At 41.1% G+C, this 13,681-nt stretch overlaps 2 protein-coding genes across 3 annotated transcripts; both read left to right on the top strand.

The window, feature by feature from the left end:
• The first annotated feature begins 19 nt into the window (after window positions 1-19).
• On the top strand, window positions 20-4,258 carry LOC106172569 (uncharacterized). Its single transcript, XM_013553346.2, has 3 exons — window positions 20-2,465; window positions 2,779-2,873; window positions 3,092-4,258. Exons 1-3 carry the CDS (start codon window positions 1,388-1,390, stop codon window positions 3,677-3,679), a joined length of 1,761 nt encoding a protein of 586 aa, XP_013408800.2. The 5' UTR covers window positions 20-1,387; the 3' UTR covers window positions 3,680-4,258.
• Window positions 4,259-5,255: 997 nt separating this feature from the next.
• On the top strand, window positions 5,256-11,599 carry LOC106172568 (organic cation transporter protein). Of its 2 annotated transcripts, XM_087015804.1 has the most exons (9): window positions 5,258-5,873; window positions 6,821-6,997; window positions 7,298-7,528; window positions 8,215-8,411; window positions 8,752-9,000; window positions 9,275-9,409; window positions 9,832-9,917; window positions 10,641-10,752; window positions 11,090-11,599. In XM_087015804.1, exons 1-9 carry the CDS (start codon window positions 5,721-5,723, stop codon window positions 11,367-11,369), a joined length of 1,620 nt encoding a protein of 539 aa, XP_086871930.1. In that variant the 5' UTR covers window positions 5,258-5,720; the 3' UTR covers window positions 11,370-11,599. The 2 variants fall into 2 exon arrangements, with proteins under 2 accessions (XP_086871931.1, XP_086871930.1); XM_087015805.1 differs by lacking the exon at window positions 7,298-7,528 and having other exon boundaries at window positions 5,256-5,873.
• The last annotated feature ends 2,082 nt before the right edge of the window (window positions 11,600-13,681 follow it).

Genomic DNA, 13,681 nt, shown 5'->3' with positions numbered 1-13,681 from the left:
CCCCCCCCGCCCCCACCCCCCCGGCCACCGCCTACTGTTTGCAGACATCTGATAACGATGATAAAATGGACGACCCCTTAAAAACAATCTCAAAGAACATAACCTATTTGTAACTCTCTGCCTCTAATGGATGACCCTTCTTTACGAACTACCTCACAGAACATAACCTAACTGTTGCCTTCCCTGTTATATACCAAAATTGGTATGAAGCAACCGTGAGCCAAGGAATGCTGGATGGCGCCCGTTTGATGTGCAAATGGAAAGTACCAGTAACCACCTCGAGGAATACTGTTAAACAATAAGACTTTGTATTTGAATGCAATCTTTATTTTGCCTTACTTTTAAAGGGTTTACAACTCGGATTTCTATGCTCTACCATTTTAATGAGGATGTTCTATTCCATTTGTTTATATCTTGCTTTATCCCGGGGTGCCACTATATTAAATCATTCCACTTTGGTGCCGAGCTCCAAGATGAGACTTTATTTTAGAGCTGTTCACTGGCGTTGTCATTTTGTTTTAACTGCTGAATTGACATGGCACGATGTTGTTCATTTTATATGGTTTCTGTTTCGTAACAAGAATCACTGCAACTGTTGTGTGACGCACGCCGAGACGAACGCGATCTTGACAAGCCGACACGAAAAATGTCCAGTATTTAACTGGACTACATCAGCAAGGTGTCAGTATAGTCTCTTGGGCTACCACTTTTCCAATGAAATGTACAAGTACATGAAGATTTCGCTGGTATTTCTCGGCTACTGCAATTCAGTTTGTCAGAGGGTTCAGTCATTTTGCAAAATAAAAAATTGCACATATTCCCATCGTTTATCTTAAGATCCAATAATCTGCAGGTTCAGAGATTTATCAAAGCCAAAGGCAGGGAAAATGATCTTCAATGCACGAATTTGGCCTCACTTGTTTTGGACCACCAGTAAGACCCACTAAATCACCGAGTTTTGAACTCATCCATTTTTGTCATCATTTTCACATGTCTAAAAAGAGTGGCCTTTTTCCAGACCCTCCCCCCCCCACCTTCATAGAGAACAAGGTGGGCAATAAAAAACAATGACCTTTGAGAGCAATTTGTATCATCCTTTTTGTCAAAAGTGCACAATGGGAGTCTCGTCTCTGTATACTTCTGACAAAAGGATGTTCCAAGACGAGATTTGTTTTGACTGCTGAATTGACATGGCACTATGCTAATCATCATATATGGTTTCTGTTCAAAAATTATTTCACAAGAATCACTGCAACAGTTGTGTGACGCACGCCGAGACGCACGCGATCTCGACAACCCGACACGAAAAATGTCCAGTATTTAACTGGACTACATCAGCAAGGTGTCAGTACATCGAGCCGTAGTCTCTTGGGCTACCACTTCTCCAATGAAAATGTACAAGTACATGAAGATTTCGCTGGTATTTCTCTGCTACTGTATCCTGCCCTGTGACGGTGTCGTGGACAGCAGTCGGTTGAAGACAGAGGACGGGATCTCTCCAGGCGGAGGACACGGGTCGTCCATGCCAGGCTCTAACCCGCCTGGTAACCGGTGGTTATATGGCAGCAAGATGTCTATGATGTCCTGGTACCGCTTCATTATCCACTGTTCTACAGACTTACTGTGCTGTTTGTTTGAAGACTGCTGCTATGACGTGGCCCACCACTGTGCCAGCAGTCAGAACAGTGGTGTATTGGCCGCTCCACCCCTGGGTCTGCCCCCAGGGAATGGCAGTAGTCAGATGGCACAGGGCAGCTCTGGCCGGGACACGGGTAGCGACATCTCAGAGGTAGAGCATATTGTACAGCATGCTGGCTTCATGACATGCACACCAATTCAGAAGAATGCTGATTTCACAGTTGGTCGTTCGTCAAGTTTGCCGAGAATGTCCCAGGCCTCCTGGCACCACGTGTACCCCGTCTGGACGCTGGCTCAGTGCCCGGACGCCTGGCAGGACAGCGACGTCAGGCAGCAATGTGTCAACGCTACCAGGGCAGACTTTGAGACCTTCCTCCCCGTCACGGACGCCAATGGTGTGACGTACGCTAATAAGTACTGCGCGCTGTGTCACGGGGTCAGGGACAGCGTTCAGTGGCACGTGCAGGTGAAATGCATTCTGACACCCGTGGAAGAATTCCTGAATTGTACGTCGTGGCAATGCATCCTAGAGATGGTTCTCCTGAAGTATGATTGCTATGCGATGTTAAAACCGAGCAGTTACCCTAATAGGCCGAGGTTCTGTTTCCCTCCAGTGAACGCTAATGACGTGGAGCTGTGTGATTTTGAGCTGGTGAACAACACGCTGTACGAGACGTCCAGTCTGCGTGGCTCTGACGTGCAGTCCTCTCTGCGTGACACGTGTCTCTCTTACACAGCGGTGACACAGACGAGTCTTTACAAAAGTATCCAGGTGTTTAAGAACTACCATTGCATGCTGTGCTATGCCGGGATAAGGTACCAAGAAGGTAGGTAGATTCTGATATCTCTATTACATGTACCAGGACATGATATCGCTCTGTACCTGAACACGGATACACGCAAAGGCGGATCCAGGATTATTTGAAGGGGGGCGGGGGGGAGGGGGGTCTAGTCCGCGTGGTGTTTTGGGCCCGCTGAAAGGTCCCGAAATATGTTGGTATATTAGAGGGCGAACGGTGCCATTTGGTACGGTTAAAAACTATGATTCAGCTAGTCAAAATTCTAATATCAAGAGGGGACCTGAAATCGAGGGGGAGGGGGTCAGGAAGTTCTTTACTAAGTATCACAGCTTTATTTCAGGATCATACCCGTCACTTATCAGGAAGTACATGCCCCCAAGTTTTAGTTCTTTGCTGAGGATCAGCGACGACAGCGCAGAGTGGAACGTGGACAAGGTGAGTAAAGGTACAGCGCATACGTGAACGTCGCCAAGCCGTCTAGTGTAGGCTAGCCTACAAGACGTCACTCTTAAAATGAGATTTCTTCGTTCGCTAATACGTCTGGTCCGTAAATGCGCCAAGAATTCAAATTAAAGGTAGCCATAGGCCTGCGTATAACATATAGTTAACTACAAATATGATTTTATGAAAACGTTCTGTTCTCGGGATTTTAGGCCACCCAGCCCTGCCCAGTAGGCTTCAAGTCAATTGGTGGAGAGTGCAGCCCGCTTTTACACGCTTTTGAGCGCGTGTTCTATCAAGTGAAGTTTGTCTTTGCACCTGATGGCTGGAACCTTACTGAACGCCCGGTCATTAATATTTGTGGCAAAATTGATACCAGTATAGGACATATGGCTATTGCTTTTAACCTTTCGCTGATGGAGCCTTACGACTGCAGTTTGCAGATGGCAGAGGAGGGTTCGGCTCTCAGCATCATGTATGTGGCAAGGATTTCAAGGAATTCTCCCAGCGTCTCCTACATCGAGGGTTGGAAACAGATGGTATGTCTGCTGCCATCCATGGACAAGTTTCTGGAAAAGCGTTCAATCAAGTTGGCTGAGGGATCTCTGTATCTGATGGCCAGACCGCGCGATGCCGACATGTGTGGCAATGGCGGCAATAAGACTCGGTCCACTGAAGTCCTAGACGGCGCCACGCATACCACGACGGCGTCCTCTTCTGTGTCTCCGGCTGTCCCCATTTATTTTATCACACTTTACGCTCAGGTTGCGTTCTTGTCTTTAAGCTTTACCGTCATGTGATTAAATACAGGGTAGAAACCCGCAAACTAAATATTGATCTGCGCGGAGAGGAGGTATATATGAAATATATAATACTGTTGTAAAGTAAATGACTTACACTTTCACTAATTGCAAGTAATAATTAAAGGAGAATCAAACGAGTGAAAGGATAGAGAGTTATTAAGTGTAAATTAAATTTATTTAACAGTCAACAAGTGCAGGAATTGTTTTCGTGGTAGGAAAAGATGGAACATGTCAAAGTCACCTACATATAGTTCGATTTGATTGGTTAATTTCTCAATAGATTTGCAAGTTTCTTACACGTGTAAAACACTTGCAAACTAAGGCTGGATATGGTCCAAGCATGAGTAATTCGTGTAATGTTTAAAATAAATTAAAAACAAGTTTCTAATAAAGTACCTAATCAGGAAATGTTGAACGGTGGTTTGCAATATGAGAATGGAAAATCACGCAATGTGATCACGCAAAGACAATGGAAAGAAAACAAGGAAATGCATGACCAGAAAGGTGAAATTGCGTATAAATACTTGTAAATTTGTATGAAAAAGAGACTCGGTGAATAAACGTTCGAAAGCTCCAGACTGTCGTTATTGTCACTATACAATACGGACTTATTGATACTGGATCTGTGAACTAGATATATACTTTGTAGCCGTGAACTAGAATGAATGAATTTTCATATCATTCCACGAAATCTCTTCTTCATTTTTACGTTTTCGTTTATGCATTAGGACCTATGTGCCAGACATCATCTAAGCCACTTAAGCTGAATGCAATTTAGCAAGAAACCCCTCGGAGATGGACTGATCCTGCTAGATTGATCTAGCTATGGGAACGGGGTCATAGGCCTATATATATATATATACCGGGTAGTGGATGTCCAGAACGTCACGGTTATGTAAGGGGATTTTCTTTCTTGGGAGAATGGTCTCTTCAACCTCCAGTCTTAGTAATCAAACGAGCGCAGTGCCCTTTACTAAAAAAAACGTGTAATGAGAGTTTCTTTAAACAAATAATTCTACAAAACACCCACGTTTTTATCTTCACACAGCATCTTCTTGAGCATATGTTCTTTCCTGTTTTGCGAGATCTCAAAAGGTGGCGCTGAAGTTAGTGTATACATGTAGTGTCTAGTTTACAGGTTCTTAATTTTTTTTCACAAACGAACCTGGAAACTACGGCTGAAACCTGACGCTAGACCAAGCTAACTTCAACGCTGCATCTTGGGTAGTATGAACTTGTTCATATCTGTTCATATCTGTTCTCGATGTTAGACGAGCAGGAGCTAGCAAACAAAAACACGGATGTTATCAATGTATAAATTTCACTTCGTTTTTTTTTTCTTTATTATGAATGTGTGAAAATTAAACATGGGAGGCGGAGCAGTTGTTTTCTGGCTCCCATCCTCTCATTTATATCCCGGACCTGTCACAGATAACGCCACTTTGTTGACACTTGACGTGTTATTTTGTCACTGATGCAGGTTATACCTATAGCTAGCTGCTGTTCACCCAAATCCTGTTTACAAATGTGACGTATTACATGTATTCGACCTAACCTTTGAGCCATGAGTGTAACGTACCTATCGCCACTCTATAACTACCTACAGCTGATTTCAGTCACATATACTGTAAGTGTCCAAGAATCAGGTGTCCGTATTTATCCTCTGTATACCTAAATCCTGATGACGGTGTTCCTATGCATATTTCTGCTTAAGAAGGATTGTTTAGTTTACTACACAGCTAAATCATAATATCAAGTGAATCGGTAGGATGACGATAAGGACACATTAACTGTGGGGGTGAGATAGACGCACGTGCACTCTACGCGCCGGTATTTTGGTTCGCAAAACGACACGACAGCGTAAAAACAATTGCCACACAGAGCTTCAGTCTGTCTTTATGTAAGATCGTCTAAGTACTTCGTATATAACCCCTGTATATAGGACAGGTGTATATATATATATATTTGCTCTGAACACGCAGATCTAGACTGCCTGGACCATTCAGCTCATTGGTAGTCAAGTTGTACTGTAAGACTAATGGAGTACGACGAAGTCTTGGAGCACGTTGGCCCGTATGGACGGCACCAGATGTTGGCATGGTTTCTGGTCACTGTTCTCTCCAACTGGCCCTTTGCATGGCAGACGTTCAGCATGAACTTCTTGGGCTACGAGCCTGAACACAGGTGCAGGGTAAGTCTAAAGGATTCTCCTCCTGAACCGCCTTCACTCACCGCCTTCGGGGGGAGGGCCGGGGTTTGAGGGTCTTCCCATATGTATCTATACGAGTATGTACACGTATAGATACATATGAATCTATACGTGCATGTGTGTAAGCGTGTGTATATACATGTTTGTGTGCCAAATAATGCATTCATATTTTCAGTATGTAAGTAGATATGCCTTTACATCATGCCTATTAAAATTTTAATTAGTTGGCCTTCAGTATACTGGGTACATCATATAGGTTATATAGGTGCCTTATATAGCTTTGTACACATAGGCCTAGCAGTCATAAACATCAATTTGCTCTTATTATCTTTTGTTTCAATATAGATGAAACACATTAATATGAATTCATAAATCATGTAAAATGTGCCCGTACCCAGCTAGCCCGCATCGTCAGTCGACAGACATAGGGAAATGTCAATGTAGATCACGATCTCTCAGTTGTAGCGGTGTTAAGATGAATGCAAGCAATAATGATGAAAAATTTTCTCGGTCAAACGTCCATTGTGGTAGTCACAGAGCATATGGGTAACATAGAGGAGGAAGCCATCTAACGTCTTCTTTTTAATTAAAAATGAATATAATTTCTGTGAGAACTGATCTAGACGCGGCTATTTTTCTCGATATATGTCTTCTATGTCCACTAAAGTCCATCAGCCTAGTTACCTTTACTTGTATCTTTTAAGAGCTAAAATTAATACGGAATGTTTTAATGTATACTCCAATCTGTTAATTTTTCATTTCTACCTCTAGTTTGCTTTTTTTATAACGGGAACACAGTTCATTGTATAAATGCTTACGCCCTTATCACCAAACCACGTACGAGTACATCTTAAATTCCATTTACCTTAATTTTTACCGGGGGATTTAGTTTGCAGTTTAAATTTAAATAGCTTTCATTCCTAACTCAGATTCCATTTGGAGATTTCAACGACACGTCGGTTGGAGATGCTGGCAACTACTCGTTTTCCAGCATTGGGAAGTGCAGTCTGTTCGCCAACGACACCGCAGGCAACAATTACACCACGGGCTGTGAGTACGGCTGGTGGTACAGCCATAACCCCGTCACTAACTCCATCGTTACTCAGGTAAGGAACAGTGCAAAGAGTTGAACCGTACTCGATGTTTGATGCATGGATTTTAAAATAATACTATATTTTGGAAAGCCATATTAGATCAATTCAGAGAACGATTTTTAACGTCACTGAAACAATGTATTCTTGGGTTTGATAACATAAACAGGTCGTTGTGCATTGTTGTAACTCCAATAATGTTTGACGTCATTTAAGTTCAACAGGCCCAGAAAACAGAATCAAAATGTGGATATGATTACAAACATTTGCCCAATCCTGTTTAAAATACATAATTAAATGTATATTCTTCTTTAGTGGGACCTGGTTTGCGATAAGAACTTTCTGGCAGAGACAGCGCAAGCCATCTTCAGTTTTGGCATTCTTCTAGGCGATCTCCTCTTCGGATTCCTGGCTGATAGATACGGAAGAAGAAAGATATTTTTCGGGACATTGGCGGGCACGGCAGTGGTGGGGTCTGTGACCATGTTCTCGCCAAATGTCTACATCTTCCTGGTGTTTCGCTTCTTTCTGGGTACATTGACAGTGGTAGGTGCATGGTGATATAATTATTTATTTATTTATTGGTTTCTTATATTGTTTGTTTATTTTGTATATATATATATATATATATATATATATATATATATATATATATATAATTCCATCTGGCTTGCTAAAGTTGTAACTTAACGAAAAATCAAAACTCTCATGTTCTGTTGTTTATTATTTGTACATGTTGTGAAAGAAAATAGCAAGTATCTCTCACTAGACCTTGACCGTGGCGAATATGGGGCAGTCGAGACACTTGCCTCTTCTGGAATTTCCCCAGAACCCAAAAGAACCGAGTTCTCGCACATGTACCTTGTCTGGTATTTCTCCAATTATATTTTACATGTTTCTAACATATTTTCCGTCTGCCCTCTACCAGGGCCACGTGACGGATTAGTAATTCACTAGACATTCACAGCTATGGCTCTGGCTAATTATTAACACTTTTCTCTACTGTAAAGAGAGGATGTTTGTATAGAATTAATTCCATATTGCTGAGCTTCCCTCTGGTATACGGTATTTCTCGTCCTCCACCCACATTGTCCACTTTGTCTGATTTCGATCGAACTATTTTGGTCAAATTGTGAGAAAAAATCCTAAAGCTATGAATGAATACCAGTAGTTGCTCTATTGGAAATGACTAAACAAATTTAGTAATGATAGATTATATCTTTCTCCCTCAGGGATTCTGGCTCACCGGCTACCTTTTAATACTGGAAATCTTCCCGCCAAAACAGCGAACTTATTTCGGAATTCTGGCAGCATTTGGCTGGAACAGCGGTGCCCTCACCATGGCGTTGTTCGGCTACCTCATCCGGGACTGGAAAACACTACAGCTGGTGATATCGTTGCCTGCTCTGGCGGGGGTCTTGGTCTGGTGGTGTGTATTATATTAAGTGAAATGAATAGAATTTATTAAAACAGCTAATAAAATTATCCTTTGAATTTTATATGTTACTTGGTTGAGGAATTCTGAGGTTTTGATTCCAATAAATAAATAAATAAAATAATAAAGCCAAAATGGCCATTTCTTTGCAAAGTAAAAAAGCATATACAGAAAACAAGATATGAAATCCTTTGAATTTCTTGTTACATTTAACAGTGTACAAAAACTTGTATAACGGCATTTCCAATATATCTTGTTGATAGAAAAAATTGTTCAAGAACGCATTAAATTATTTACAGCTTTTAAAATTGTGACAATTTTTTTCTCTCTCTAGGTTTGTCCCGGAGTCTGTGCGTTGGTTGATGGCAAGAGGCAGACAAGGGGAAGCACAGCAGCTGGTCTACAACATGGCCAAGTTCAACAATAAGAAACTGCCAGAAGATTTTCAGCTTTGTGTGCCAATCTCGAAAAAAGACAGAAGCGCCGGAGACGACTCAAACAACGAAGAGAAAACGTACACGACTCTTGATTTGTTCAGGACCCCCAAAATTCGACTGAGAATAATTTGCTGCACGATACTGTGGTGAGGCACGGATAGAAAAAGTGAATTTGTGTGTAGTTTGAGTCATTAAAAAGAGGTTTAGTCCACTCTCATATTTGAACCTCTCGTTCATCTTTTATCCACCGTCGTTCATCTTTTATTCCACCGTTCATATGTGGATATGCCATGAAAAAACCACTTAGATCTCAGCAGAAATTAAAAATAAAAGAGAGAGAGAAACAAAAATGGTTTGATGTAAAGGTGACACAAGCTGCATCAATTGGAAAATAATCATCTTATTTCTCATTTGTTTTAGGATCGTGAATACACTAGTGTATTACGGCATCTCCTTCAGTGCACCCAGTATTAACGGCGACTTCTACCTCAACTTTTTCCTTCTAATGGTGATAGAAGTGCCTGCGGTCATGTTAGCTTTGTTACTAGCATGGAGGTAAGTTTGTGTGCGTGCGAGAATCTGCGTATGCAAGCCCCTGCGCCTGCGCTCTGGTCGAGTAATGAGTTAATGACAGCGTGGTGAATAAAAAAAAAAATAAAGAAATGATGAGCGACGTGCATGAATGTGTCCTTTATCTGCATGGGTATCCGTTGTGATATTGAATTATTGATAACTGATTTACAACCATTCCTAATGCAAATTGTTTCAATCTACAGCGGAAAATACATAATTAAAATTACATTACACATAGCCTACAATTACGATACTCAGTACACCTTTTTTTTATCACTCCTGCTATAAAAACCAAATAATATTATTTGCTTAATGTATGCACTTGACAATTGATTAATTCAATTATATACCATATAAAATACTCTTAATGGATTATAATGTTAAATGTCTTCTATATTGTACAGAATAGGGCGCCGTATGCCGTTAATAGTATCCGGGATGCTGGCTGGAATCGCCTGTATCGTCACTCCTTTTATTCCAACGGACACAGGTTAACTGATCTCCCTTTGCTTCTGTTTACAATATAGTACTCATTAGGTCGGGATGTAATGATCTTTGTTTATCAAATAAGTTTTTTTTCTTTTCAGTGATCTTACTTAAATTTTGAGGTAATGTTAATTTCTGTGACTGTCAGTCACCATCATCAGGGAGTAAATGACTAGGGTCATTTCACCTGGAATGAAAATCCAGGTCAATTGCCCCTAATCACTGGCCTTGTGTTGTAAGACCATTAGCCACAAGAATGAAAGAACACAAAGACTCAGTGGCCAAAAACAACTGGAAATCAGCCCTTGGAGAACATACCTGCAAACATCCAGGTCACCACATTGATTTTGACAGCCTGAAAGTGATAGACAGGGAAAACTGGACATTTCAAAGAAAAATAGCAGAAGCTGTACACATCAGGACCAAACAACCAGACCTGAACAGACAGGGGAGTATGATTTACCAGCTATCTACCTCACGGTGCTCCAGAGGGATGCAGAGGAGCCCCGGGGGGAGGATGTAACAGTTACAACACAAGGCCAGTGATCGATTAGGGGCAATTGACCTGGATTTTCATTCCAGGTGAAATGACCCTAGTCATTTACTCCCTGATGATGGTGACTGACAGTCACAGAAATATTGGAGGTAATACCCACATATTTTACAAGCTCTTGATAAAAAGAAAAACAATAATTTGAATTATAACCTTGTTTTCTCTTATCTCCAGCCGCCGGACTATGGTCAGCACGTATACTACCTGCACTGGGGAAGTTCTGGATGAATTCCTCCTTCACTATCCTCGTACTCTACACCACAGAACTCTTCCCCACTGTGCTAAGGTTCGGACATATTATATTCATGTGCTCAATATTGATTTGTGGGGACTGCAAAACGTATACAAATACAATACAAATACCTGTTCCATTAAGAAAAGTATATCTATTAGATGACTCTAAAATATTAGCGTAGTTACTCTTACTTGATCATTTTAATAATCGTGAAGCTAAATAAAAATAGAAGATGTGAAACCAAATACACAATCTAACAGATTAATGCTATTAAACAGTGTGCAACAATAGAGAAATGGGGGCAGTATTAGTACATGTACATTAATGCAGATTCCACCTGTCTTAATGTTGTTAATTGATTCCACTTTCGTTTTCTTCCTTGATTTAGGAGCAATGCGGGAGGTTTTTCTTCCCTTGCTGGCCGACTGGGTGGCATAGCATTTCCTTACATCAACTACCTGGGCAAACTGGACATCGGTCAAGTGGCCAAAAAACTTCCGTTTATCCTGTACGGTGTTCTGGCCATCCTTGGGTCACTTGCTGCGTTCCCGCTGCCAGAGACCAAAGACGCCAAGTTGTTAGAACATGTTGAAGACTTGGAGGGGTCCTGTACGGTGGAGAAACACCATGGGACGAGATATGGTGCCAATGAGACTTCTAAAATGTGAACTTAAATTGAGCCACTTTTATGGGTATTCGGTCACTCTGACACCACCACCACCCCTCACTCAGCGTATTTTTATTAACAAGACGTATGAATCTGTATTCAATGAATAATTTTTATATTATTTCTTTTTAGTTATCGTATGTAAAATTTGAATATTAAAACAATATTGGTGCCATTTAAACGAAAATAAATTATTAATTCCTTTTTAGCAATAAAAAACAGGATACTGTACATGGAGTTACTGGCGTATATAGGCCTACTACCTACTTACAATCTACCATTACTCTTATATTGGATCCTACAGGGCCGTAGCCTCCGGGGGGGGGGGGGGGGGGGGGGGGGGGCAGGGGTTGAAGCTGCCCCCCCCCCCTCCCCCGGGATTTGAGGTGCAAAAAAAAAAAATAATAATCGCAAAGGTAAAAAAAAATAATTGCAAAGTTGGTATCAAGTCTGTGAGAAAATGCACTCATGGCCACTAGACAATCATTCAACAATCTGTTTACAAAGGTGTACTGTTTTTAGCCAACTCAGTTATTCCCGATCCTGAGACAATCTACGAAATGAAGTCCAATTGGCGTGTTGTGTTGAAAAAATGACTGTACTTATGGCAAAATGAACCAACAATTTCTGACTTCTGATTGAGCAATAAATAACAGTTAAAATGCACCAGAATGCAGTATTATACATACAGTTTTTAAAAATTTTCGCCCCCTCGTGTCCGCTTACTGCCCCCCCCCCCCCTCTGTATTGGGTTATAAAGAACATAGAACTCCTTTTTGTACACGGTTGGCTTTATTTTCAGTTTATTCAAAATTGCTGATAGTAGATAGCCGATAGCCGGTTACTAAAATAAAAAATAAAAATACAATATAATATAATATATTCAAAAGTATAATATAAAACAATGATTCTCATAAATTAAAACAAATACACTTACATAAATTGTGGAGTCTATATCTTATTAAGAGAGTCATGTCCTTCTGTCCTTCTCCAGTAAAGTCAGTGTGTGTGTGTCTGATCTCAGTAGGTGTGGTCTTTTGTATTTATGCATCACATGTGTGAGTGACCACATTTCACATTTGCTTGACTGAACAGTTTTTGTCAATATTTTGTGGAACCCAGAACACCCCCCCTGGCATTTTGCTCAGGCTGCAGCCCTGATCCTATAGTTACAATGTACTGGTGTAAGTTTTGCAGAAAGCATAGCCCATCCTCCTACTCAGAATTACCAAATTAATCAAAGTATCAAAAAGGAAATGAAAGAAACGACTTTACATAATTACATAAAATGTACAAGCATTTCTTATTTAACTGGTTCTAGTTTTTAATCTACTGTACTACTGTAGAATTACATGTAAGCTACATATACCAGGTAGTACAGGACCAGGTAGTACAGGCCAGGGTAGGCCCATTGTGTTCAGTAGGCCTACATGTATTGTTCAGCAACTCGTGCTACTGATAGGCCTTCATGTAGGCGACTTTTATTAATGGAGGTGCTTCAGATAGGCTACATGTAGGGGAGAGCGGGGTGGGTTGGAACGCGGGTAAGTTGGAACATTGGCTTTATTTCTTAAATCACAAGACCGATCATGTGCTCCTTCAGCATAAAAATGTCACGTGGCATGGTCATTCATCCAGTAAACTTGTGGAAGTTTCGAAAATGCAGTAAAAGTTTTATGCGAAAAAAACTTATTTTCGCTACTCGAAGTAAGTTTTCATATTTTTGACATTCATCGTGCTGTAAACTAAAGTATAAGGATTATATCACTGAAATTGTGCATAGCGTTTAGGACCACCTTGATGTTCAAAAGGCTGTTGTTTTTTTTAATCACTTCCCACGTGTTAAAGAAATACAGTGTCATAAGTAGGCCATGACGTCATGGGGGCTGGTCGGAACATTTGACATGGGGCCAGTTGGAACACTGTCAGGGGTGTTCCAACCCACCCCGCACGGTGTTTTTCATTTTTTAAACCTCTCTAAATGTTTTAATTTCAACTTTGAAGAGAGTAGTGACGTAGTAACCCAGTACAACTCCAACTGGAGACGGAATCTAGCTGATAGAACATCTCCAAGATGCCGGAATGTAGGCCTACATGCGTGTACAAGATACAAGGGGGGGGGGGGGGGGGGGGTCACTGCTTGTTAAATCCAGTTGCTAGCTGTTTGGTCGAAAGGGGTCTGCATGCCCACTGTTGCTTTTTGCGATAAATTGCTTTTAGATGTGGAAGGAAATGTTGATTATTACTCCTTTTCGCGACAAAATGAAAATATTCTAGCTGAGAGCCTATGTTATGGATAAACTATACAACACC

Source organism: Lingula anatina, chromosome 6 (genome assembly GCF_051362555.1).
Source record: "Lingula anatina isolate TDL-2025a chromosome 6, LinAna3.0, whole genome shotgun sequence".
Classification (NCBI taxonomy): Eukaryota; Metazoa; Brachiopoda; class Lingulata; order Lingulida; family Lingulidae; genus Lingula; species Lingula anatina.
Note: the sequence above shows the minus strand (reverse complement) of the source record. Positions and strands in the feature narration are given on the sequence as shown.

What these genes read in the sequence shown, in the direction of transcription:
- LOC106172568 (XM_087015804.1), top strand. Translation starts at nt 5,721, where the DNA reads ATGGAGTACGACGAAGTCTTGGAGCACGTTGGCCCGTATGGACGGCAC. An exon ending in CTAACTCCATCGTTACTCAG is followed by an intron (nt 6,998 to 7,297) that starts GTAAGGAACAGT and finishes ATTCTTCTTTAG; the next exon opens with TGGGACCTGGTTTGCGATAA. An exon ending in CTCTTCCCCACTGTGCTAAG is followed by an intron (nt 10,753 to 11,089) that starts GTTCGGACATAT and finishes TCCTTGATTTAG; the next exon opens with GAGCAATGCGGGAGGTTTTT.
- LOC106172569 (XM_013553346.2), top strand. Translation starts at nt 1,388, where the DNA reads ATGAAAATGTACAAGTACATGAAGATTTCGCTGGTATTTCTCTGCTAC. An exon ending in CGGGATAAGGTACCAAGAAG is followed by an intron (nt 2,466 to 2,778) that starts GTAGGTAGATTC and finishes GCTTTATTTCAG; the next exon opens with GATCATACCCGTCACTTATC. An exon ending in CAGAGTGGAACGTGGACAAG is followed by an intron (nt 2,874 to 3,091) that starts GTGAGTAAAGGT and finishes TCGGGATTTTAG; the next exon opens with GCCACCCAGCCCTGCCCAGT.